This window comes from Dermacentor variabilis, chromosome 10, assembly GCF_050947875.1.
Source record: "Dermacentor variabilis isolate Ectoservices chromosome 10, ASM5094787v1, whole genome shotgun sequence".
Classification (NCBI taxonomy): domain Eukaryota; kingdom Metazoa; phylum Arthropoda; class Arachnida; order Ixodida; family Ixodidae; genus Dermacentor; species Dermacentor variabilis.
Window position 1 is genome coordinate 15,524,305 of NC_134577.1, and position 24,879 is coordinate 15,549,183.

A 24,879-nucleotide genomic window follows, 5' to 3' on the forward strand; every position below is an offset into this window, starting at 1 on the left:
ATGCAAGGTCTAGGTAATGAGTGATGTGCAGGCAAAGATTAAAATAAAATGGATTATTTGCTGCATTTCCAATTAGCAAGCGCTCCTGAACGTTATGAATTAGACTTAGGAGCGACTAAGAAATTATCTCATTTCTCTGGCAAAGCTACAAATGCCACCGAAATCAAATGTAGCAATAACAGGGGGAACGCTACGGCAAATCTCTGTCCAATGTTATGTGCCTGTAAATGAACTGCAGCCTTTACAAAAATTATCAATTGTTCAAAATTTGACACAGCCGTTTTGAGCTATGTTTGCAATGTGCCGAGATATGTTATAACAAGCTTAGCTTTCGCGGAAACCGAAGTCACGTTAAGTTCTTCGTTTGGAGAAACATTAGCGTTCCTGGTTTAATTGTGGTTTTTAGTTTTGTTCTTTTACTATATGGGGTTTAGTCTCTCCATACCACTTTTTATAAAGGCTTTAAAAGCTGCTTTGCGCTAAATAAACCTTCAGTTGGTAGTCTTTCTATTTACTTTCAAAGTTTGTGCCTACTAAACTGAGCAGAGCGCGTTATTGCACGTAATCAGTGGGCCTCATTTTTCTTTCTCTCTTCTTATGCTTCATACGATGTTTGTAGCAGGTTTCTCTCACGTCCTCATTGAATTAACAAAAGCAGCTTGTTTATATTTTTTTAATATTGGGAGTAGATAATGTGTGATGCGGAAGCAAAGTTCTAACTGTGTGGCCTAATACATCTTTTGTAGTAAATGATGCATGGAAGCGATACCGAGCGTTGTCTCTCTGTTATACAAAAAACGCAGAATGGGTCAATTCTCTGGGACAACTTCGAACGCAAACGAAAACAAATAGAGGTGTATAGTGAAAATCGGGAAGGACTTTGCAAGCAATGTTCCGAACTGAAATGTGAAATGAATAACTAACATCATTTGTTAATATTCCATGACGAGCTCTAGACAGCATTATATGCGATCAATGTTTCAAACAGACCAGACGATTAAGAAATTATACAGAGGCAACAATTCAAGGTACATGACTTAATGAAAGCCAACAGATATTCTTGCTTTAACACTCAAAAGAAACACATTTGCTGGGTTGCGTCGCATAACTCTGCGGCATCTTGGTGAGAGAGAGAGAATGAAACCTTTATTTGAAGTAGTGACTTGTCAGTAGAGGTGGGAGGGTCCCTTATTCCAGGAACCCTCTGGCTTGGATCGCCCTCCGGGCTCGGGCGACAAGTTCGACCAGGTCCGGCTTGGAGATCGCAGCCTCCCACGTTTCAGCGAGGAAGTTTGGGTCTGCGTCTCCTGCTACTAGTTGTGCCGCTGTGATGGTTTCTCGCGTTTTCTTGCATTGCAGTAGGAGGTGCGCCAGACTGTCTGGCACGTTGCAGTGTGGACAGGTGTAGCTGTATAGCGTCGGGTGGAAATGATGCAGCAAGCTTTCATGGGTAAAGGTATTGCTCTGTTGTCGCCTGCAGTCAGTGCCTTCGTTTCTCGTTAGTTTTGGATGTGGTGGCGGGTATACCCTGCGTCCAAGGCGATAGTGCTGCAGTAGCGCTTGATAAGTTAGCGGTATTGTTTCCGTTTCCTCTGCTGATTTGGGTGGGTGGGACATGCCTAGAACCTCGTGCGGGGAGGCCCGGTTGACGCTTGCGCGGGCCGCGGTGTGTGCCGCTTCATTCCCCTCCAGTCCCTCGTGTCCCGGAACCCACATGATGCATGTGTAGGGGGGAGGAGTGTCGCCACGTTTCAGTATGTTGATCGCTTTTATGGAGATCCTGCTCTTCATGTAGTTACGTGCCGCTGTTTGAGAGTCGGTGAAGACCACTATGGCATCCTCGCTTGTATGGGTGGCGAGTGCTATAGTGGCCTCCTCAGCTGTGTCGGCGCGTTTGGCGAGAATGGTCGCCAACGCCAGTGTCGTACCCTTGTGGTCTGTGACGCTGATGGCGAAGGCACTTCGGCCTGGATACTTGGCTGCGTCCACGTAGCGCGCCTGTGGGTCGTTACGGTGCTTGTGTCTGATGGCGTTTACCCTGGCGAGCCGTCTGCCTCGATGGTGTTCTGGATGCATGTTTCGAGGTATTTGAAGAACTTGTAGACATTCTCGGAGCTTCGACGCGATCTTTTCCTTACGTTCGCCATCGTGTTCAAGGTTGGTTACGTATCCTGTGCGTCGGAGGACTGCTCGGCCTGTGGTTGTGAGCTTGTCTCTCGATCTGGTTGATGAGGTGCGCTTCCGCGAGTTCTTCCGAGGAGTTGTGAACTCCCATGCGAAGCAATCGGTCAGTGGAGACTGTTGTCGGCAGTCCTAGAGCGAGCTTCGTGGCCTTTCGTATTAGGAGGTTTAGCTTTTGTTTCTCAGCTGTCTTCAGGTTGAGGTAAGGAGTTCCGTATGTAATGCAGCTGTAAAGGAGGGCTTGTACCATTTGGAAGGTGTCGTGCTCTTTGAGGCCATTGCGGCGATTGGCCACCCGTCGTATCAGATGAGTAAGCTGTGCCACGGTGTTGTGTAGCCTGGAGAGTGTGGCGGAGCCGGACCCGTCCTTGTGTATATGGACTCCAAGAATTCGAAGTGAGTCGACCTTCGGTATCGGGACTCCCTGAAGAAGGACTTGTGGGTCCGGTGCGTCGTGGATTGGGGGCCGGCCCCGGGTGCGTGCCCCGAGTACTAACAGTTCAGATTTATCCGGGGCACAATAGAGGCCGCAGGTGTTGAGGTACCGTTCGATGATGTTGACCGCCTCCTGAAGACGGGTCTCCTGTTCGCCCGTGTCCGCGCCTGTCGTCCACAGTATGATATCATCTGCATATAGAGCATGGAATATCCCTGGGCGGTGTCTAGGAGGCGGGGATGTTTAAGGAGGGCCACGTTGAAGAGTAGTGGCGAGACTACCGAACCTTGTGGCGTACCCCTGTTAGGTAGGTGAAGTGTTTTGTTCCGGAGGTTGGCAATCCCCACCGTGGCCGTACGGTTGGTGAGGAAAGCGCTCATGTAGGCGTATGTTTTGGCACTGCAGCCGATATATTCTAGGTTACGGAGAATGGTTTCATGGCTCACGTTATCAAAGACGCCCTTTACGTCTAGAGCTAGAATGGAAGACTTGCTGTGTTTGCTCAAATGGCCAAGAATATCTTCCTTTAGCTGGAAGAGGACGTCCTGCCTGGAGAGGATCTGGCGGAAGCCGAACATGGTGTGCGGATAGCGAATATTTTCCTCGAGATGTGTGGTGAGCCGCTCGTTGACTATGTGTTCAAGCAGTTTCCTGGCGCAGGATGTAAGTGAGATGGGGCGGAGATTTGAGATGGAGATGGGTTTGTTTGGTTTTGTTTACCATGGTTACCTCCGATTGTTTCCAGGCTGTTGGTAGCTCGCCCTTTATCCAGCAGTCGTTATAGTACCGAAGGAGAGCCGTCAGCACCCGAGGGGGTAGCTGTCGAAGGTGCTTGTTGGTGACTCTGTCTTTGCCCGGGCTCGTATTGCGTGTTAGCCTAGAGAGGGCCACCTGTAACTCCGCCTGTGTGAAAGGCCGATCTACCTCTTCGTTCGACGCACCTTGGTACTCTCTGTGGGTGGAAAGGTTGGTGGCAGTGGTTTGTAGCTTCGTCTGAAGTTCTTGGAGTAGCTGATCCTCTGTGCCGCCATAGTTGCGGATTAGTCGGTGAATTGTATGTCTTTGTTGGGTTTTGGTGTGGATGTCGTCAACCAGGGCTCGAAGTATATGCCAAGTCTTCTTTGTGCTGAGGCTTCCTTGAAGTTGGTCGCAGAAGGATCGCCACTTCTGACTCGCTAGCTGTTCAGCGTACTCCTGTGTTTGCACGCTTAATAGGGCATTTCTGCGCTGGAGCTTGCGGTTGAGCTTTTGGCGTCGCCATCGTTTGAGGAGCGATCGCCGAGCCTCCCATAAGTGCAGCAGGTGATTATCGACCGCCGGATTGTCCTCGTCTAGTTGAATCGTCCTGGTGGGGCCGTCAGCCGCCCCTACAATACCGTTCAGCCAAGCTTCAATGTCTTTGATGTCCGAATCGTTGTCAAGCTCATTCCTATACGCGTTCCAGTCAGTGAGTCGTACCTTTCCTGTCTTGGGCGCGCGGTGGGATTGTTCAACCTCGATTTGAATTATGTGGTGATCGCACTCGAGCGTGTCCGGGAGTCGGGTCCACGTGGCCTTTCGCACGTCTCAAGTGAACGTGAGATCAGGATTGATGTCCCTCGACACGCTGGCCCACTCGGGTTGGTTGGAGCAGGTCATTCCATAACGTAAGACCGTGCTGCTGTGCGGCGTCGTGAACCCGTGCCCCTTTCTTGGTGGTATTGTGGTAGCCCCAGGCCGCATGTGGAGCGTTAAAGTCCCCTGCCACAACAAGCCGGTTGCCGTTAACATTCTTGCGAAGGTCCCGGACGAAGTGGTCGTAGTGGAGTAGCTGCTCCCGCGGCGGGCTGTAAAGATTGGCCAGGTATAGGCTCTGTTGATTCTTTCGAGTCGGCAACACCTCCACTATGGTGTGTTCGATTTCAGTGTCTTCAATTTCGTAAGTCTGTGCGGTTCGTGTCTTCACAAGAATTGCGGTGCGGGCAGTGTGTCTCATAGTGTTGTAGCCGGGGAGCTTTATTTTCTTGGAGTTGGTTTCCTGTAGAGCGATTATGTCAGGATTGTTTGCTTTGAGATATTCTTGCAGGTTGGCCGAGCGAGGTCTATAGGATCTGCAATTCCAGTGCCAAATGCGGAGGGTGGGTATGGCTCGGTGTGTCTACGTTTGGGAGCTGCCATTTTGGTGGTTGTCCTCCACCTGGAGTAGGCGGTTTGGTGTTGTCGAGCTAGAATCCTCCGCGGATTCCACTAGTGCTGTCTTTTGTCCTTTGCGTTTGGTTTCTAACTGCTTTGCCAGATGTTCATGAGTCACGAAATTCTTGTAAGCATATGTCAAGTTGTGTTGTTGTACCATATGAAGCCATCCAGTTTGGTGTCGAGTGTGGTGACCGTACGGGTTAGTGGCTCTACCTTTTCTATGATTTTAGTTACCACTGTCTGTATGGTTCTGTCTGCTGATGCGAGAAATTTTGTAGTGAGGATTTCCTCGAAGACTTGAAGGCGACGTTCAACAAGGTCAAGAATCTTCGCTTCATGTACTTGCAGCCGTTCGTCTACCCGCTTCATTATTCTGGCTTCAACCTGTTTTAGTATGCTTTCTTCTACTCTCTTCGCTACTTTTTCCCCAAGGTCTGGCGTGTTGCACTTGGCTACCGGTTGTTGTTGTATCGTCCTCTGTAGGTCCTGTACTTTACGTTCGAGAGTCCGTATCGTCGCTGTCTCGCCCGAACTGCTCGGGTTGCGTGAGGAATTCGAGGCGCTGCTTCCGTTCGCCGCGGCAATGTAAGTGATTCGCCTAACGGAGCGAGACGTTGACCGAGAGCGGGATGTAGAGCCCGATTTTCGGATAGAGGGAGAGCGTCTCCGGCAACGTCTTGGTCGAGGCGAGGGCCCCCGTGGAGCTGTCCGAGGTGGTAACCAGCGCGGGGAAGTCTTCGATGCTCGAGCTCCAGTGATTCTCTCGAGCGCGAGCGTTGTCAAGCTGCTGTCTTCTTACTTGGTAGGGGGGCGGGTTGTTACGGAGCTTCTTCTTGCATTCCTTGCTGGCCGTTTCGTGGTCTCCGCCGCAAATCTTGCACTTTGGGTGACAATCGTGTCCTTCCGTGACTCCATCGCGCCCGCATGTGTAGCAGAAGTTGGCTCTCGGCTGAGGACAGATATCCTGTCGCTGTCCGATGGAGCCTCAGGTTCTGCAGTATTGGACGGATTTTCGGTAGGGCTTGCATCTGTAGTCACCGCTCTGGTACGTAACGTAATAAGGCACGTGCTGTCCGTCGAAGGTGATAACCGGGGCTGTTGAAGATCCTAGCATTCGCGCGCCGACAACCGTGTATCTTGAGTCCACTCGAAGGCCGGCAGCAATCTTCGCGGGACTTGTACCCGGTTCGAGGCCGTATATCACTCCGCCGCACACATCGTATGGGTGTCGAATGTGGGGATTTAATTCATATAAGGTTCCGCCGAGTTGTATGGTGTTGATATGCTGCAATTTGGAAGCTCGTTCCGTACTTGCCGTGCTCGCGATGATCACATTCTCTAGTTTCTGCACTTGTACACTGTCGTTATCGTGAAAGTCTTGCTGGACCAAACCGCTGAATCTTCCGATGGCATGTGTCACTGCGATGTGTGTGTGCTTCGAGAGGTCAAGTCCTGCTTGAGGGCGGAAGACGATTTTGAAGTCGTCAGTAGGGAAGGGTCGCATCCTCAGAATGCGTTGACGCTGCGGCAGTGCTTGTGCTTGAGGTTTGGGGTCTGGTTTTCAGGACTTCCATGGCTCTTTCCTCGGCAGATTTATTGCCTTCTTTTGCTGCTCTGCCTTTACGACCAACTTGTAGCCACTCGATGTGGGCTTTACCCGTCGTTTTACCGCTGTTCGCGTCGTATGTGCACTGTGGTATGGTATCGGAGTTAGCCCCGGTCACCTCCATTGGCGCCGTTGACGGCTGTTCTTGTAAAGCGTTCGCCATCTGTGTTTTCAGAAAACCGGGTGGGCTTCGCCTCAGATGCTGGTTCTGTGTTCACTCCTGCTGCGAGAGCGCCGTGCACGTGCACCGCGGGCCTGCAGGCGCGAGCCGCTGGTCTCCCGCTCGTGCCACGGGTGCTCCGGCGTTAGGGTTACTTTGTAGCGCACGGTCACAGAATGTTTAGGGTTCGTTTATTCGAGTGAAGGTCTACTCACTGCGTCGTGGCTGGTGTCAAACGATGCCTTGCAACTTCAGGAATCCGAGGTTACCAAATTAGCTGAGTTTCCAAGCAATGTTCACACAAAATAGCGAGAAAAGCAGGAGCCCATGTGAGGTACGACTGTGCTCCTCGGCCCCCTGGCGGTTTTCTTCCGGCATCTTGGTAATTTTTTTTGCTAACTTGAAGCGACTTGCGGTTACATACCGCGTTTAAACTATTGTCTTCATATCCTGGGGTCGCCGCTCTGCACAGCTCAGACCTTGGAATCCAGACGTGGGCAGTCCAGCAAGCCCGTGAGGCGGCGTTGAGGCAGGGCCTTGACGTTCCTCCGTGGAAGACTGGAGCCCGGGTCGCGTTAAACCTTGCAGGACGTACAAGAAAGTTGTATCCATCCTTCCATTGATATCCTGGGATGAGAAACTAGGTTTCGCTAAATTTTCGCTTTATTACAGCGACGCTGTTTGACAGAAGAAATGAAAAAGAATAAAGTTATAAGCCAGTTTTCACGGTTTCTTGAAAAAAGTCAATGGCACACAAAGTCTATAATCTTATGGGATGTGCCGATTCTTAAAAGTAAAAGGAAAGCAAGTTTTTAAATGGTTGTTTTAATTAGTGGGTAAATAAATTTTGGTGAAACCCCGTTTCCGGCCTGTTTACAAGTGTTATATGAGCCGCCTAAAAATATTCCCCTCCTCTGCAGGAAGACTATAAATGGCAGAGATTTCATATTTAGAGTGAATGCGAAGCCCTTATATGGGTGACGTGTACCGAAACTTAGAAGTGCCTGGAGCAATACTGTGCTTTAAAAATTACTGAATGCTCATCTATTTGGTGAAGTATGCAAGGCCTGGTGTTTGTATTTAATTGAAGTACGAAGCACGTCGTGCAATGAGCGATAAACGTGCCAAGTAATTTGCAGCCTATTTACCGCCTTCGTAGAAATTTGAGTTATAGAAGCATTCGAGAGTGCCCTGCTGTCATTATTCGCATATCTTCCCAAGGTCATAAAACAACTACACGAAACACCAACTTCAAATTCGATGAAAACAGTGGCAATGTGTAATGTAATTTCTGTGGAAACCTTCGCGTTTCTTGTTTATATAGACGCGTTGGAAATAATTACTGAACCCTCATTTCTTCCTGATTTTGATGTGTAATACCAGGTCTGTAATTAGTGTTTCCGGTGCCCTTGCTGAACTAGACGAGGCACATTGTTTATATTTCATGAAAATAGCGAAAATGTTATGACTAATACATACGCAAAGTTGAAAGTATGTGGGTTAATGGCAGTGTTCGAAATCAAGTACGTATGGGGAGTGCTCAGGAGGGTTCTGAGTATCATGTGTTTTACGGCCGGTACAAAATTTACCCCGCTGCCATGGCATAAATAGATATGCAACTAAAATGAGACCTACCGGCAGTTGCCTGTTCCAACCTCTCGCTTTAACCTTCGTCGTTTTCTCACATACAATCTTTCCCGACTTCTCTGCACTTTTTACTTCCGATCTTCCCGGCAGCAAGGATTAACCTTGTATGGAACAACTAGCCTCGATTGTACATATTTGGTAATAGTGGAAATGATCAGTTCGCGTGCGCTGGACTTATTTTTGTAAGACCTGTCGCGGCCCCTTGTTGGGCTCCACTACCACTGTGGACTGCTGGCATTGCTGCCGAAAATTGAAAATGTCCTATGGATATTTCCTTCTTAAAACTCCCTGATCGCCTTCTAGAATGAGTGCGTGTCGAAGAAGTACATAAATTTTTTGGGCCTATACACAGAGAACTTCACCGTACCAAGTAATTCAATCTGAGAAAATTGGATAGACAACGAGAATGGCCTTGCATTTCCTCGTTTCCAAATGTTGAACTCAAATTGTTGGCCCAGGCTATAACGCATCAATGCTCAGAAGTGGCGACCTCATATTTGAACTTCATGACCAAAAGCAATACGAAAAACTACGTAACCTAGTGTCCTTCGGGGCTCACCAGTTTCAGTGACCCCACACCACACCATGAACACCATCCGCGATGTGATTTCCGATGATGATTTGATGAAGTTGACAAAGGCTGAACTTCTGGAAGAATGCAAAAAATTTTATCAACGAAAAACAAATCAAAATAAGGCGTGACGGAAAAGAAGTCGACACTAAGCACGTAATTCTCACATTCGGCTCCACTGAGCTGCCAGCAACCATGGAGGCAGGCTAAGTTAAAATGCGAGTAAGGCCCTACATCCCCAACCGTCTCCGTTGCTTCAAATGCCAACGATTCTGCCACAGTTCCCAGAACTGCCGAGGCCGACTGACCTGTGCTAAATGCAGTACCCACGAACATCCAGCTGAACTCTGCGAAAACGCTTTACACTGTGTAAACTGTGGCGGGTAGCATGGCGCGCACTCGCGGTCCCGCCCGCAAATAGAGAAAGAAATCTTAGCAATTAAATAAAGAGAGAACCTTTCATTCAAGGAAGCACGGACGCGGGTGTCGTACCTGCCAAACAACAGCTTTGCCAAAGTAGCGCGTCAGGCGGCAGGGTCACAACGGCTTCCGGCGACTGTCCGGCCCACGCGCAGTGAGCCTGCTGCCGCTGGCGGTGGTCCGCCGCCCCAGCAGAAGGGGCCATCGACCTTCGGGCTGGTGGCCTCAATGGTATCGTCCGACGTTTCGTGGCCTTCACGTCAAACACGTGTCCAACCCCCCACAAGAAGCGATGGACACAACACCCATTTAGAAGGCGCCGCTAGCACCTAAGGAGGGGCGGGATTCTCTTGACCACTCGAAAAAAGAAAATGTGGTGTCATGGTGCATGGAAAGCGCCATGATCTTCATCTCTTAAACACACAGCAGAAAGACTTTTCTCATTAGCAAGACAAAATACTACAATAGAATGTTACAGGACTTCTTAACAAACTCGACGATATTAGAGAACTCCTATACAAAGGTAATCCAAAATTGCTCTTTGTTCGCCTTGTTTCACTTTGCTCACTTTGTTCACCTGAAACAGTCCTATAGCGCTTACGAGCTGCTTTTGGAAGCTTTTGAGAAAATGATCAATCGCTGTCTTTTACATTTTCTAGAGTCCAGCAAAATTCGCGACTCATTTCAATGTGGCTTTAGGGAAGGTCAATTTTGCGCATCGAAGCAAACGTCCGTGATGTATTTGTACACAAGCAGTACTTTTCTATATTCCTCGAAATGGCAAAAGTGGAAGAAACGACTGACGGTGCGGCATATCTCGAGACCTGTCACACATGGGCATTCGTGGATATAGGCTTAACACTATAGAAAGCTACCTGTTCAACTGTACTTTACCGGTCAGAATTGACAATGCATTGCCCCATCCATTTACACAAGAAACTGGTGTACCTAAAGGAGGCGTGTTCAGCTGCATGCTCTTCTTTGTTAGGAAGACCTCGCTCCGTACATTACTGCCTCCATGCACTTATCTATTCTGTCTATGTATATGATCTACAATTAGGCTTAAAATCTTGTAACCTCGCACTTTATGAACTGCACGAACAGCAACGCATAAACAGTGTCTTAACGAGAAGAAGCAAAGGGATTTCAACTTAACCCGCTGAGAAGTTCCTGTGTTCTTTTAACAAGAAAGTGTGGGCTAGTTCCAGATCCTAGTATCCAAATGCCTGAGCAACAAATATCTGTGAACAAGGAGCACATGTTTTCAGGCATAATGCTTGACACGAAATTGACATTTATTTTTATGTATATATACAAAATACCCCTAAAGGCCCTCAAAGCTGAGGGTATTACTTGGGGGGAGGGGGGCGGTACAGGCAATTGATAAAGAATTGAATACATTCTTAAAATATTTGCACCCTTTGTGGTGTATATTTGTCCCACAACAATAATCTCCATCTGCCCATCTTGCGTTTCCTTTCTTTAAAATGCTGCGCTGGCTACTTTCCTATCGAGAATGCTACGTCACACTGATAACTCGCGTGCCATTCATAGAGAGACAGACGATACACTCCATAGAGACTTGACAGAGCAGATGTTCCATCTTACGTTGCAATGTTTGCTTTCTGCTAGTGCATTGCAAACCAGAAAATAAGTTTTCTTTAAGTTTTTCCCTTTAAACTAAGTTCTGCATTTTCAATTTGTGCTGCCAAGTTTCTTTTTTTCTTTTTTAACAGTAATTGGTTATTTTCGTTTCTCACGTCGTCATACCGGCTCCACTTTGGAGGTCAGCTAGGAGTTTGGGCAAATGCGGTAGTGAAAGCTGACGTCATGAGAGAGAGGCAGAGAGAGAGAGAGATACATTTATAACATAGAAAAGCATTGTGAAAGGAAAATGGAGTATAGAAGAGAGACAGAGAGAAGTGTTGACTATGAGGACAGAAATATTGGTGAATAAACTTGAAGGAAGTTGGTTATAAGTGTTCTCTGCTTGAACAATGAAGAGCAAAATCTTAAGTCCAGTCCGCTGTCGTCCAAGAATTTGATTAGAGCCTTTTGCACGATGCTACAACGCAGCCTGTGTGGTGGGACATCGTTACAAATTTGGTTTAAAACGTTATAATGATTGCAAAACAAACGTTTTCTTGCGTATACCTCACTAGAATACACAGGTCTTCATTACACATTTGTTTAGCCAGTAATCCATAATTATTCCAAATCCGTTTTTGCTTTCTGTAACATCGCATTTCACCATCTCCACTTCAGAGGCCAGCTAATAATTTGTACGTCTGCGTCGGTAAAAGCTGATCTTGTTGTCCAGCAACACAACTCTTGATTCTAATGATCTTGTTCAAGCTCTTCATAGGAAACTAATTGTTGACTGCATTTTTGTTGACTTTGTTGAAGCTTTTCATGCTGTTTCACATAACTTACTCCTACTTAGCTTGAGCACTCTTAATACTTGCTCGAACGTGCCTGGCTGGATTGTAAGTTTCTTATATCTACATTCACAATATGTGTCTCCGAATGGCTTTGATTCCCCGACAACTTCAGTAACCTCTGGTGTATCACAGGGCTCTGTCATAAGTCCACTGCTGTTTCTTATTTATAGTACCCTTTTTATGCTTCGATTAACTCTTCCATATGCTTTTTCGCCGATGACTGGGTTTTATATCTAGTAATTTCTAACAATAATGATGTCATTACACTGCAACCCAATCTTCATAAAATTTCAATCTGGTGTCAAACATGGTCAATGAAACTTAACGCTTTCAAATGCAAGTTAATAAAGATATGACGACATTCTGTTAATTACGGCATTTATAGTTATTGTTTCAGTAGCACGAATCTAACATTAGTCGATTCATATAAGTGTCTCGTAATTAATTTAAAGCAGTTCCTCACATGGGACAAGCATGTTGACTTTGTATCTTTGAGTTTGACTTTGTATCTTTGAACTACACTATATGCGTAGCTATTGTTCATCTGTTACAACTCCTCTTAAACTTACATTTTATAAATCTCTAGTTCAACCTAAACTTGAACATGCATGCGTAATCTGGAATCCTCACAACGAGTTACTAAGACAGGCTCTAGAAAAGATCCAAGATCGTGCTTCTCATTTTATCGTCTCATTATTCTCGTTACTCAAGCATTTCAGCCATGAAACGTTCCCTCAGTTTACCTGACTTGGCTTCTTGCCGCAAGTGCCTTAGACTGTGTCATTTCTATAAAAGCTTCCACAATAATCCCAGTATGACACAGAAGTTATTCCTTCCTACATCATACATTTCATCACATGGCTACGACATGTTTAAGGTAGGTGTTCTCTCATGTCATACTGACATGCACTCCAATTCATTGTTGCCGCACACAAGTAATGATTAGAACCACGTTCATGCCTCCGTCCCTGCCGTCACCAATAACATCGCCTTCAAGAAAGCTGTCACCTATTTGTTTTGTTAATAATTTGTTCTGTTCGCCCACTCCTGTCTATAATGCCTTCAGGCCTTGAGAGTAAATAAATAAATAAATAAATAAATAAATAAATAAATAAATAAATAAATAAATAAATAAATAAATAAATAAATAAATAAATAAACGCCTGCTGGATGGGAGCCCTCAAGCTGCCGTATATGACTAGGCCGTCGGTGCCTAAGATTCATAAGAATCGCCAACAAACAAACAGACGCTTACTACTTCTGAGGAGTCTGCAAAGTCGCTTAGTCAGTTTCGCTGGCTTTGAGGTATCAGTCACTCAGTATGGCATGTCAGCGCAGGATTTTCTCACACGAAACATCTTTCGATTCGGTAAGCAGAGGAGGTCGCTTAACAAAACCGCATGTAACCAAACATGTAATACTATCACCGCTTATATCTTTGCAAACGTACTATCCACTCATCTTAATTTATAAGCGCTGTGTAGAGGAAAAAGGCCGCTACTCAATTGTGCATGGGTCGCGAGCACAGATGGCGCCGTTCTAGCGCGGTGCATCACACAATAACAGCTAACTTTATTATGATCATTATCATCATTATTATCATCATCGTAATGATTTATTTATACCTTGAAGGTCCCTCGTTGGGGTATTACATAAGGGGGCAGGGGGGGAGTAAATTTACAAAATACACTAAAATTGCTCACTGTGCTATAAAGCTTGTAAACAGGGTAAGGTGACTCAGAAAGGCTGGCCAACGTTTCGATAGGAGGACCTATCTTCGTCAAAGGCGGTCTCGTCAAGCTCGGCATGTTAGTTTTAAAGGGTTAATGCAGTGACGTCACGTGTGGGTGTTGTCGCTGGCGGCTGGTTTTAAAGGGAGAGACTTCAGCGGTAATGAGTGCTGTCGTCCGATGTCTGTGAGCTTCGTTCCCAAGACGAGGGGACAAGACTGGGAGAGTGGGAATGCGGGGAGAAAAGAAAAGAAAGAAAAGCGGAGAAAAAAAACCCAGCACGACACCAAACGAAAAAAAGATAGAAAGAACAAGAAAGAAAAACAATTGTGTATTAGGTATGATTCCGTATATTTCCTTTGGCGGGGGGAACGGAAATTCGTTTGATTGCCTACACCCGACGGGAATTAATTTGGCACGTGGCAACTTAGAATCTTTAAAAGTGGTAACTTAAATCTGAAATTATCATATCATCAAGCAAGACACAAAACACATTATGCCACCAGCTAACCTTAATTCTTAACCTCACCTACTCTTCCATTCCGAAAAAAAAATTTTTTTCCTGCCTACTACTCAATTTAACACACTCTTTCAGGTTTTTACCTTTATATCAACTGTAAGACCCCCTTCTCTAATGTACACTTGCCCTCATCCACTTCTGCGCACGTCACCCTCCTATTTGTTATTCCGGTTTCGGTTCCCCCCCTCTCTTTTCATTTTTATATATTTATTGAAACACCCTCACCAACACATTCCGAAGTCAATATGCCTTTTTCGGCGCCTCAACCCGGGGTATCGCCATTTCTGGATGCCGCCGCAGCGACACCTACGTTAAGCGACTGGGGCAATGCGCCTTGAAAGACCATGCTGCTGCCTTTCAGTCACCCCATAATTGCACCGCAGACTCCTCGTCGCCATGTTAACTACTTCAATATTATTCGATGTATTGCTGCTATGCTACTCCAGTCACTCTTTCAACTCATGTTTTTTTGTCCTTTGTGTTACTTGCGCACTGACACCCTGACCGGCTCTTCTAATGCCACAAAAAGATTCCGCCAACGACACCCCTGAACGCTCCTTAACCTCTCGCCTCCCCAACGCCCTCTCATGCCCCCGTTTTTCTTTAATTATTTTTCTTTCTTGTTCTTTCTCTTTCTTTTTGTCTTGGTGTCGCCCTGGTTTTTTTTTTTCTGCTTTTCTTTCTCTTCTTTTCTTCCCGCGTCCCCACTCTCCAGCTCTTGTCCGCTCGTCTTGGGAACGAAGCTCACAGACGTCGGACGACAGCGCTCATTACCTCTGAAGTCTCTCCCTTTAAAACCAGCCGCCAGCGACAACACCCGCATGTGACGTCACGACACTAACCCTTTAAAACTAACATGCCGAGGATGACAAGGCCTCTTTTGACGAAGATAGGTCCTCCTATCGAAACGTTGGCCAGCCTTTCTGAGGCACCTCATCCCTGTTTACAAACTTCATACCATAGTGTGCTATTGCATCTGTCAGCCCCTTTCTTGATTTTGCACTAAAATTGCTCAGTAATATATTATGGGGAAAAACGTGAGAAGTCGTTTAATCAATCAAAAGCAGTAAAAAATAACGAGATACACATGGTCAAACAGGGATCACTAAGAGATACTAGAAAAAAAACAATATTACGCAGCATACACATGGCAGAGGGGAGGACAACTCAAGAACACATGATACAAAGAAGCTAAATTTAAGAACAAAGCATGAGTGAAAAAAAAACGAAGGTGAACTGTAGTTAATAAAAGGATTGCATAGGTTATGTGGATAATAAATGACGAAATTTTGCACATTCAGGTTTGAGGACGACCAATTCCGGCACTTTATTTCATTCCGCTATAGCAATAGGCAAGAATGAGTTGTTAAAGGCGTTAGTAGAGCCGTGAAGACGCTGAAACCTCAATGAACTGAAAAGATGGCAAAAAGTACAGTTCGGCGGGAGAAGGAACATTCCATGTGAATGCGGAAATGTATATTCTGTGACATAAACAGAGTAGGGTAATTCGACGTCGGTATGCCAAGGAGAGACTGAGGGAGTTTTTTATTTTACTAATACTGGTGCTTGTACGTAGTTATAATGAAAACACATAATTTGTGCGGCACAGTTTTGGACTGCTTCAAAGGTGTTAATGAGGCAAATTTGATGGAGATTCCATATACACGCAGAATATTGAAGCTTTGTGCGTATACACGTTTCGTAGAGCCAGCTGTCTTACAGAGGGTGGTGCCAAAGATAGATTCCTTCTGATGAATCCCAGGGGCCTCGATGCATCTATTGCAACCTTTATTATGCGTTCTGCCCAGGTTAGGTTTGTAGTAATTAAGACGCCAAGGTACAGGTATTCCTGTACTTGTAATACCAGTGCCAAGTGCAACGAGTATGTATGAATGGAGAGAAACCGAAACATAAAGCTTCATCATCTGCTTTAAATTAGGTTTATGTCATTCTCCTGATGCACATGATCTTTGTGGTTATTTATCCGGTGGTAAAGTACGCAGTCATCTGCGAATAGACGGATAGGAGATGGAATTCAGTTAGGTATGTCGTTGATAAATATTAAGAAAAGCAGCCGCTCAAAAATCGAGCCTTAGGGGATACCGAATGTTACTTTTGTTGCTGAAGAATGATGAGCTCCTATCGCAGTAAACTGCACTAGGTCTGTTAAGAAGCAGTTTATCCACGATAAGATTAATTAGTCGATACAGAGTGCCATGATTTTAGTGATAAGCCATTTGTGAGCGATGCGATCAAATGCTTCCGAGAAATCGATATATATGATGCCAATCTGAAACAAAGAATCTAAGTTCAGATAAAGGTCAGTAGTAAATTCAGAAAGGTGAGTTTCACAGGATAGCACAGGACGAAAACCATGTTGCTTTAGATTAAAGAAAATGAGTTATCATCGAGGTGGTGTTGCGCCATGTGTGGATATATGAAGTTTACCAGAAGCTTGCAGGATTTACTAGTTAGTGAAATGGGGCTGTAGTTAAAAGGTTAGTATGATTTACGGTCTTGAATACTGGTACAATCTTCGCAGTGATCCAGTTCATTGGAACAGAACCCTCAGAGATAGACTGCGTAAATATTACCTGCATAATGATACTAGAAACGCAATTAGCAGCCTTTAGAATTTTGGCAGGAACATTGTCAGGTCCGGAAGCACACAGTATTTTAAGTTAATTAGATTAGATATACCAGTGGAAGTGAGAGTGACAGGAGGCATCTGGGTAAACCCCGATCTCGGTCATACAGGTGGACCACCATTTGGCTGGCGAATAAAAACTGATGTAAAATGCACCTTCTATACATATGAGTTTTCCTCACAAGGAAAATCTGATTCATCAGGAGTGCTTAAAGACATAATTGATGAGGGATTTTTAAGGTTCAAATAGTCCATTTTCTGGTGGGGTGAACGCGCACAATATGTAACATGTCTTTGTCAAAAATTCTTTTTAGAGCATTTTACGAGTTTAGTATATTCGTGTAGACATGCAAAATATATTTTCTATTTATTTATCGAGGTGGCACTTTGGTTGCACGGTAAAGACGATTTTTTTTTAAATCTTCTAATCATGTTTGAATAGCTGAGCTTACCTGAAGCACTTCGAATCCGTACCAGGGATACATGCTTGTCTATTAAATCTAGTATTCTTTGTTTTAGTGCAACTAGTTTTGGTTAACCGATTCAGTTACGGCAGATTGAGAAAAATACAAAATGTATCACGTTCTAAATTATAGGCCACTATATCAACGTTTCGGTAGTCGCGAATTTACTTTTTGGATGGTTGGCGTGCGGGAACATTAGGCGATATGCTGAATGGAACCATCCTGCGATCGCTAGTACCATCGACCTAAGACATTGAATGAACCAGCTCTGGCTTTGAAACAAAGACGAGGTCAAGTGTATTATTACTGCGAGTTGGTGTGTTAACAGACTGGGTAAAATTGAACAGTTGGATGAGATCAATAAAGTCTTTTGGCTATCGCGACGCTGTAGTTGAATTGTCCCAGTAAATATACGGAAGGTTGTCCCAGTAAATATAACCAAGTCATGGTCCTTTGCTGGGCACTTGGCCACAGAGGCATAAAATGCAATGTAGCTGTTGAAGAAAATGCTACGTCAGTAGCCTTGGGTGATACATATATATATATATATACTCGTGTACGCATAGAGGCAACAGATCTTAAACGCTTCTTATGGCATAAGTTGAGGAAGTATTTAAAAGGCAGAGGGGTACTGAAGTATCATATACACAGCATATGATGCAATCAAAATAGTGGAACTGGATATGAGAAAGGACAAAGACACAAGGAAGTGCTCCTTTGTAGATTAAGAATAGGGCATAGCTACGGCATTCTCTCTTACCTACCGATTGCAGTTGATCCTCCAACATGTAGTAGGTTTGGCAATAATATCGCTTTACAGTTATCCACATTCTTCTTCAATGCCCTGATATAGAAGCAGATAGAGAAAAAGTACTTCCGTTCCCTGTATCTTGAGCACATATGTCCCCACTCAGCATTTTATCTCAATATAATGAACCGATTTTAAACTTCAAAGTGGTGTTAAACTTTTTAACAGGAACCGACGTTTTAAAAATAATTCGACCAGGTTTTTTGTAGTACGAGCTCCCCTTAGAGGTTACAGATGAAACGCAAGCACACTTGCAGGGCACGTGCTCCAAGCCCCTGCGTCCAAAGGCTCTGTTGAGGTACTAGTGTTACTGTCCCTTGTACTGTATACATCTCACTTAAGGAACCTTCGTCGCTACACTTTTGTGATCATAGCACACATCACTAATCATTGTCATTATCTTGATATATTCATTTTAAGCAATTTACACCGACTGATTCAAGGCCCCTTTACAATCATGTTACATCTTTGTCTCCATGTACCATTGGTCACGTGTTACAGCGTGTGCTTGGCGCTCATTGGCCGGAACTGGCACTTACCCCATTAAAACCCATTAATCAATCAATTATCCTTCAAACGGCATTCCTTATAAACAACATAGTTTAGGTGCTCCTAGAAGACTTGAAAAAGCAGCTCTCGATTTGCTCTTTCTTAATTGCGTAGTCACAATCTGTATTCTAAAGCTTTTGCTTGGTTGCGATCATTTTTCACAAATCATTACCAGTTTGCATCAGTCACAGCAATTGCTCCTCTGCGTTTTAAGTTGGCTCATGGATGTCTAGTAAGACCTCCGCCTTTTCTCATTTTAATATAGGACTTGACCATTTGCATAACGCCAACATCCTCAACGAGTCTTACTGCTGTTGATTGAGTGTTTTGTAGACAAATTAACAGGGACTTAGATGTGGCTAACCCGCACTTTGACGTTAGTCAGATTTATGAATAATGTCAGGTATGGAAAATTAAACAATAGATGGAAATGTATGCGTGTTTGTTGGCAACATATTAGTCTTCCTACCTGTCACATTAATAACACTGTTTGGGAATCTGAGCACTCGTATAAATACGTCGTATGATATTAGGGGGGGGGGGGGGGGGGGCGCTCATTATGTAGCCGACAGTGCTAGTCACATCTTAGCCTACCTCCCAAGAAGTATTTTTCACGCTGGTGTATAGCTCAAATTACTGGTATTTAGAACATTGATTCGAATTAAACTAGAACATGCAGTACCTGTATGAAGAATGCCGGTCTCGAATCACTCAAAGCAGGCTTAGAGGCGGAGCAAAACCGTACATCACGTTTAATTATTTCCAGCTATTATTGCGCTGCCAAAGTTAATGCTATGAAACACTTTTCTTTACCCAGACTTTCTCATCGTAGGAAAATATGTCACCTTTTTTGCTTTTTAACTTTTATTATAACAGTTCATTTCCAGACACATTTATCTCGGTCATAAAATATGTATTTTGTTTTCAAACGTAAAGTGCTATAATGACTCATATATTCCGAATACATATTTGTGTTATAATTGCCTTCCCCATAGCTGTTGCACAGACATTAATTACTATGAAGGTGCTGCTATGTACAGTCAACCGCAAAAGTTTATGGAGCATGGCATCTAGGAAAACCTTTGATTTCCGGGCAGCCTGTAACAGTAGTCATTAAAACCGAACATCAAAATCTTTTTCACATATACTAGTAGAGGCTGTAAATGCGAATACTAGGCGGCTTTGTGAAGCTGCGCATATATTCAGCTTTCTCTCAGATCTCATGTTCCGTGAAGTTGCACGCTTGACTGTGCCTTTTTTTTTTTTTTTGTAAATGGCTGCGCGACTGACGCGTCATTGTAGTTACGGCAGTCAAAGGTTCATCTTTTATTTTCAAATTCTGCTGTAGTTTCGTTGTATTTAATGGCGTTATTAATTATGTCGTCTCTGTAACACCTTAAGGGTAAATAAATAACAGCGAGGTTCGAAACGTGGAAGAATAGCAGTCGACGCAGAGAGGTGTGAAGTACAGCTCTAACAGCAAATAATGTACCAACTGTTCAATTTCAGGAATAGTACACACGTTCACTGAGAATGCGAACAGCACATTTTTCGTGGCCTGTAAGCCCAGCTTTTGCCCTATGCAGACGTAATCCTGTTGGTGCTGTCAACGGACACTCTCTTCGACTTGGAATGCGTCTCCACGCGTATTCGTGATGCAAGCTCCGCCTGTGGTTATCAACGTGTGTTTTGCTGCCGTGGTGTGATTGGCAAAGCTCGTCTTCGGTGATCCATAAACATTGACTGTTGCGTCATCCAGCCAGGCACATCGCAAGAGCCTCTCTACGCACTTCACCTTCAGTGGGCACGCGAACAGAACTTTCGACATGGCCCGTTCTACTGGGATATGTCCCACGCAGGTGTGTACTAAAATTTTGTTACACGCTAGAAAATAGTGATAACCAGTTCCTATTGCCGGTCCCATGCTCGCAGGTGTTTTGCAAGAATGTTTGACTACTACGAATAATTAACTTCTTCACTGTCCTTACTTTTCGGGCGCTGTCGAGACAAACACTGGGTCCAATAATAAATCGAATTAACTTCCATATGTCAAAACACTGCCTGAGGATCCTGCAGGGCAATTGAAGATCACGTTTCGCTTTATCAGAGAAATGCACATATGGCTATTGCAATCCCCGAAAACATCAGCTAAACAATCCACCGATATTAAAGCCATCATATATAGCTAGAAAGGTATGAATTTAAAATTCACGGGTTTGAGCAAATGGATGGACAATATACAAGAAAGATGTACACCTTATGAGACAAAGGACAAAGATCTGGTCAATATACATATCGGGTATATCAACGCACACTTTCAAAATTTTTTAAATGTGGCCTGTGACAGCTAGCACAATTGTAGTTCATGAGGTGGTATACTTGAAGAGGTGGACATTACTTGCCCGAAAAATTGAAATGCGTAATCCGCTAATTACTAGAAATTCACTGATTAAGTTGTTAACCAATTCCCTAATGTACCATATTATAATTTATACATTCTTGCCATTCGCAAGCCAAATCCACTTGGAAAGAATTCGCAGGATGACACCTTTTTCAAGATAATAAATCCATAACTTAGTGGAGAAATGCGTTGATGTTCTATTTACTTTCTTAACAAAACATCGTTTTATGCATAGAAGCACAAAAGTAGCTTGAACGCCAATGCATTTCTGGGCAAAATGCGGAAATTTCCATCTCGAAACTGGTGTCATCCTTAGAATTCGTTCCAAGTGGATCCGCCTTGCGAGCTCAACCGCTAGAATTTGTAAACTTCAATGTGGACAATTATATAATTAGTCGGAAATTCAAAGAGAGAATTTTCGGTGGTTATCCAATTATGCATTCCAATCATTTGTGCAAATCCGCCTCTTTGATTAGACCAGCTCATGGAATATAATTGTGTTATCTGCCACAGGCAACCTTTAAAAAAATTTGAACGTGTTCACTGAAACATCTTGTATAGCATACCCGGGCAATGATATACAAAAGCGCTTTTTTTGCTGTCGTGCGTCAGCCAACTTCAAGAGCACTCGTTGACGCAACAACCTATTCATTCGCAACATTTCAGGTGCTAAATTAACATAGGAGCAAATTGAGTCCAAGGTTATACCTGCCCTGAAAACCACAATTCCACTCCTTTCAGCAGATTTGATGGAATGTGCTTACTGCTTTGACCTTTCTTTTTAAGCGTGAAAATACCGACATATGATTGTAAAATTTTCAAACTTAAACTGAAAGACAAAGTTATTTCATTGAGCGCTCAACTCAAGTCAGGCCATATTACTCATGATGAATATGCTTCTTCCACAATGCGTATCGCTCGTAGGAAAAAAGGCAGCCTGGAACACCTGCAGTTAAACTGATATACGGGAAACTGCTCGTGAACGACATGCGCTATGTTCATGATGATAAAGCTAAGTGTGTGACAAAGAAAGAAGATCAAGGACAACGTACAATAAGTTCTGAATTTCCGTTATCGAAGAACCTGCAGGTTATTCGGCTTAGCGAAGCGAGAGGGGAAGTGGAATGTCTTTGCCACATCATGTATATATCCTATTTACCATCATAAGAGGAGTGCTGAACAATTCTTCTTTTTTGTCTTGAACAATTAAACCTTGCTCTCCACACATTGTCGCCTTGAAGAAAACATTACTTTTGACTAATCTTAAGGCTTCCGAAATCTTTGAAGATGACAATCACTTCGAAATTGATCGTCAGGACCGGGCTGTGCGTCCTGGAGGCAGCGTTTTCGACTTTTGTAGTGACAATCCTTCTTCACGCATTTTTTTTTTTTTTTTACTTAGATCAAACTGCAGTCCACAGACCAAGCAGGGGTGGCATAATACTATGAAAGCTAAAAAATAAATTCAATCAATACACAAAAATAGAAGTAGTGAAAACATGTTTCAGTAGTAGACACACTGTAATAACTATATAAAGGTAAAAGCCATGCAACACTGCAAAGTGCTAGTCTCGGACATTCATTTGACAGCCATAATAGTTTGAATCCTGTGGTCATGACGAAAAATATACATAATTTTCAAATTCAGGGTTATTCAATTCCAAAAAGGCTTCAGATGGTAAGCGTTTCATCCATTGATAGCCTGAGAAAAAAAAACAGGATATACATAAAAATATAGGTGCGCACGAAGTACGGTTCAAGGGTGTGAGCTTGCGTACGTCTAGTTTGTATAGAATTTCTGTTACTACTGATCTCGAAATCGTCTGCGCTTCATTTATGATAAATTATCAGAAAGTAATTATAAGTGTATTTTATGCCCTCGTTCTCCCTCATCCAGCTTCATTAGCGAAATGTTCAGTGCGATTAATACGTATCCCCACATTTTCCATCATCGCTTCATTTACTAGGCAATTTAAACCTTCCAAACAATAAATAGAACACTCAGACTTTAGGATCGCCACCCGTAACAATATGCTCCATTATTTTGTGGATTATTTTTCGCAAGTGGTAGTGCTACGTACTAGGGATACGTCTTATGCCTTAAATGCTCTCGATCTAGTACTTACTACTCAACGTAACTTCATTTCTGTCATTACCTTCTTCCCACCTTTGAAGAGGTCCGGAATAGGTTTCAGAAAATAAATAGGGAATGCTATTTATTTTGCTATTTTGCTAGTTAAATAGCAAATGCTATTTAACTAGCACCCGCTAATTTCCTAATTTCGTCGCACAACCTAGTTTTCTGTCGTCCTCTACTGCGCTTCCCTTCTCCTGGTATATATATATACAGATTGTTTCAGGTAACTTGAGCCAAAGATTAAACATATGCAAATGTGCCACGTAGCAGGACAGAAGCAAGGTAATGTTGTTTGCCTTTGCTAGGAGATAGATTATTTTTGCGCTTTGCCTAACTACATAGTCTAAACAATAATCAACTTCTTAAACATTATAATTCGATGAAGAGTATCAATGATTATTGCACACCAACATTAAAAACTCCCGATACAGCATTCTGTTGCTCAATGCGGGCATCGTAAAAGTGTTTTTCCGAGCGTGAAAGAAGCCCACGAATGCACGCAAAGCGCCTCGAGCAGGCAGACGCGTGGCAATTTCGCTTGTATTCACGGGCTTCATTTGCACTCGCGAAACCATTTTTACGAAACACGTATTGAGCAACAGAATGCTGTACCGGGAGTTTCTCGTGTCACTCTACAATTCTCTCATTGACACCTTTCATCTAATTATAATATTTGAGAAGTTGGGTAAATAAGTAAGATTAATCTAATTAGACGGAATAGAAAAAATAACCTCAGTATCTGCAAAGGACGGCGAACAACCTTGGCACTTGGTTCTGTCGCAATACGTAGCATTTGCACACTTTTAATGTTTTGCTCAACTGAAACACCCTATATATATATATATATATATATATATATATATATATATATATATATATATATATAATTACTATTACGATAAGGGAAAAACGGAACGGCAGCAGAAAGGGATAATATGCGGCTAATGAATACCTTCTTCCGTAAGCGGGATAGCCGATAATGAACGTGTAGTAGCCCGAATGGTGAGACTACGAACGAGATGGACTTCATACTCTGCGCTAACCCTGGCATCATACAACATGCCGACGTGCTCGGCAAGGGGCGTTGCAGTGACCATAGAATGGTAAGAACTCGAATTAGCCTAGACTTGAGAAGGGAACAGAAGAAACTGGTACATAAGAAGCCGATCGATGAGTTAGCGGTAAGAAGGAAAGTAGAAAAATTCCGGATCAAGCAACAGAACAGGTATTCGGCTTTAACTCAGGAAGAGGACCTTCGTGTTGAAGCAATGAACGACAATCTTATGGGCATCATTAAGGAATGTGCAATGGAAGTCGGTGGTAATTTCGTTAGACAGGATACCAGTAAGCAATCGCAGGAGACGAAAGATCTGATTAAGAAACACCAGTGTATGAAAGCCTCTAACCCTACAGCTAGAATAGAACTGGCAGAATTTTCTAAGTTAATCAACGAGCGTAAGACAGCTGACATAAGGAAGTATAATATGGATAGAATTGAACATGCTCTCAGGAACGGAGGAAGCCTAAAAACAGTGAAGAAGAAACTAGGAATTGGCAAGAATCAGATGTATGCGTTAAGAGACAAAGCCGGCAATATCATTACTAATATGGATGAGGTAGTTCAAGTGGCTGAGGAGTTCTATGGAGATTTATACAGTACCAGTGGCACCCACAACGATAATCGAAGAGAGAATAGTCTAGAGGAATTCGAAATTCCACAAGAAACGCCAGAAGAAGTAAAGAAAGCCTTGGGAGCTATGCAAAGGGGGAAGGCAGCTGGGGAGGATAGGGTAACAGCAGATTTGTTGAAGGATGGTGGGCAGATTGTTCTAGAAATGCTGGCCATCCTGTATACGCAATGCCTCATGACATGACGGAATCTTGGAAGAATGCCAACTTAATCTTAATCCATAGGAAAGGGGACGCCAAAGACTTGCAAAATGATAGACCGATCTACTTGCTGTCCGTTGCCTACAAAGTATTTAC

General features: G+C 43.8%; 1 protein-coding gene across 2 annotated transcripts in view; it reads left to right on the top strand.

Annotated features, from left to right (window-relative positions):
* LOC142560008 (uncharacterized) overlaps nt 1-24,879 on the top strand; it is a 234,606-nt gene that overhangs the window by 31,486 nt on the left and 178,241 nt on the right. The window contains exon 3 of one of the 2 annotated variants that reach the window (XM_075671747.1): nt 19,942-20,214. The exons of the other annotated variant lie outside the window; for it this stretch is intronic. Within the exon in view, the coding sequence (XP_075527862.1) occupies nt 20,182-20,214 (33 nt within the window). The 5' untranslated portion in view covers nt 19,942-20,181. The remainder of the gene's footprint in view (nt 1-19,941; nt 20,215-24,879) is intronic. 2 annotated transcript variants of the gene reach the window in all.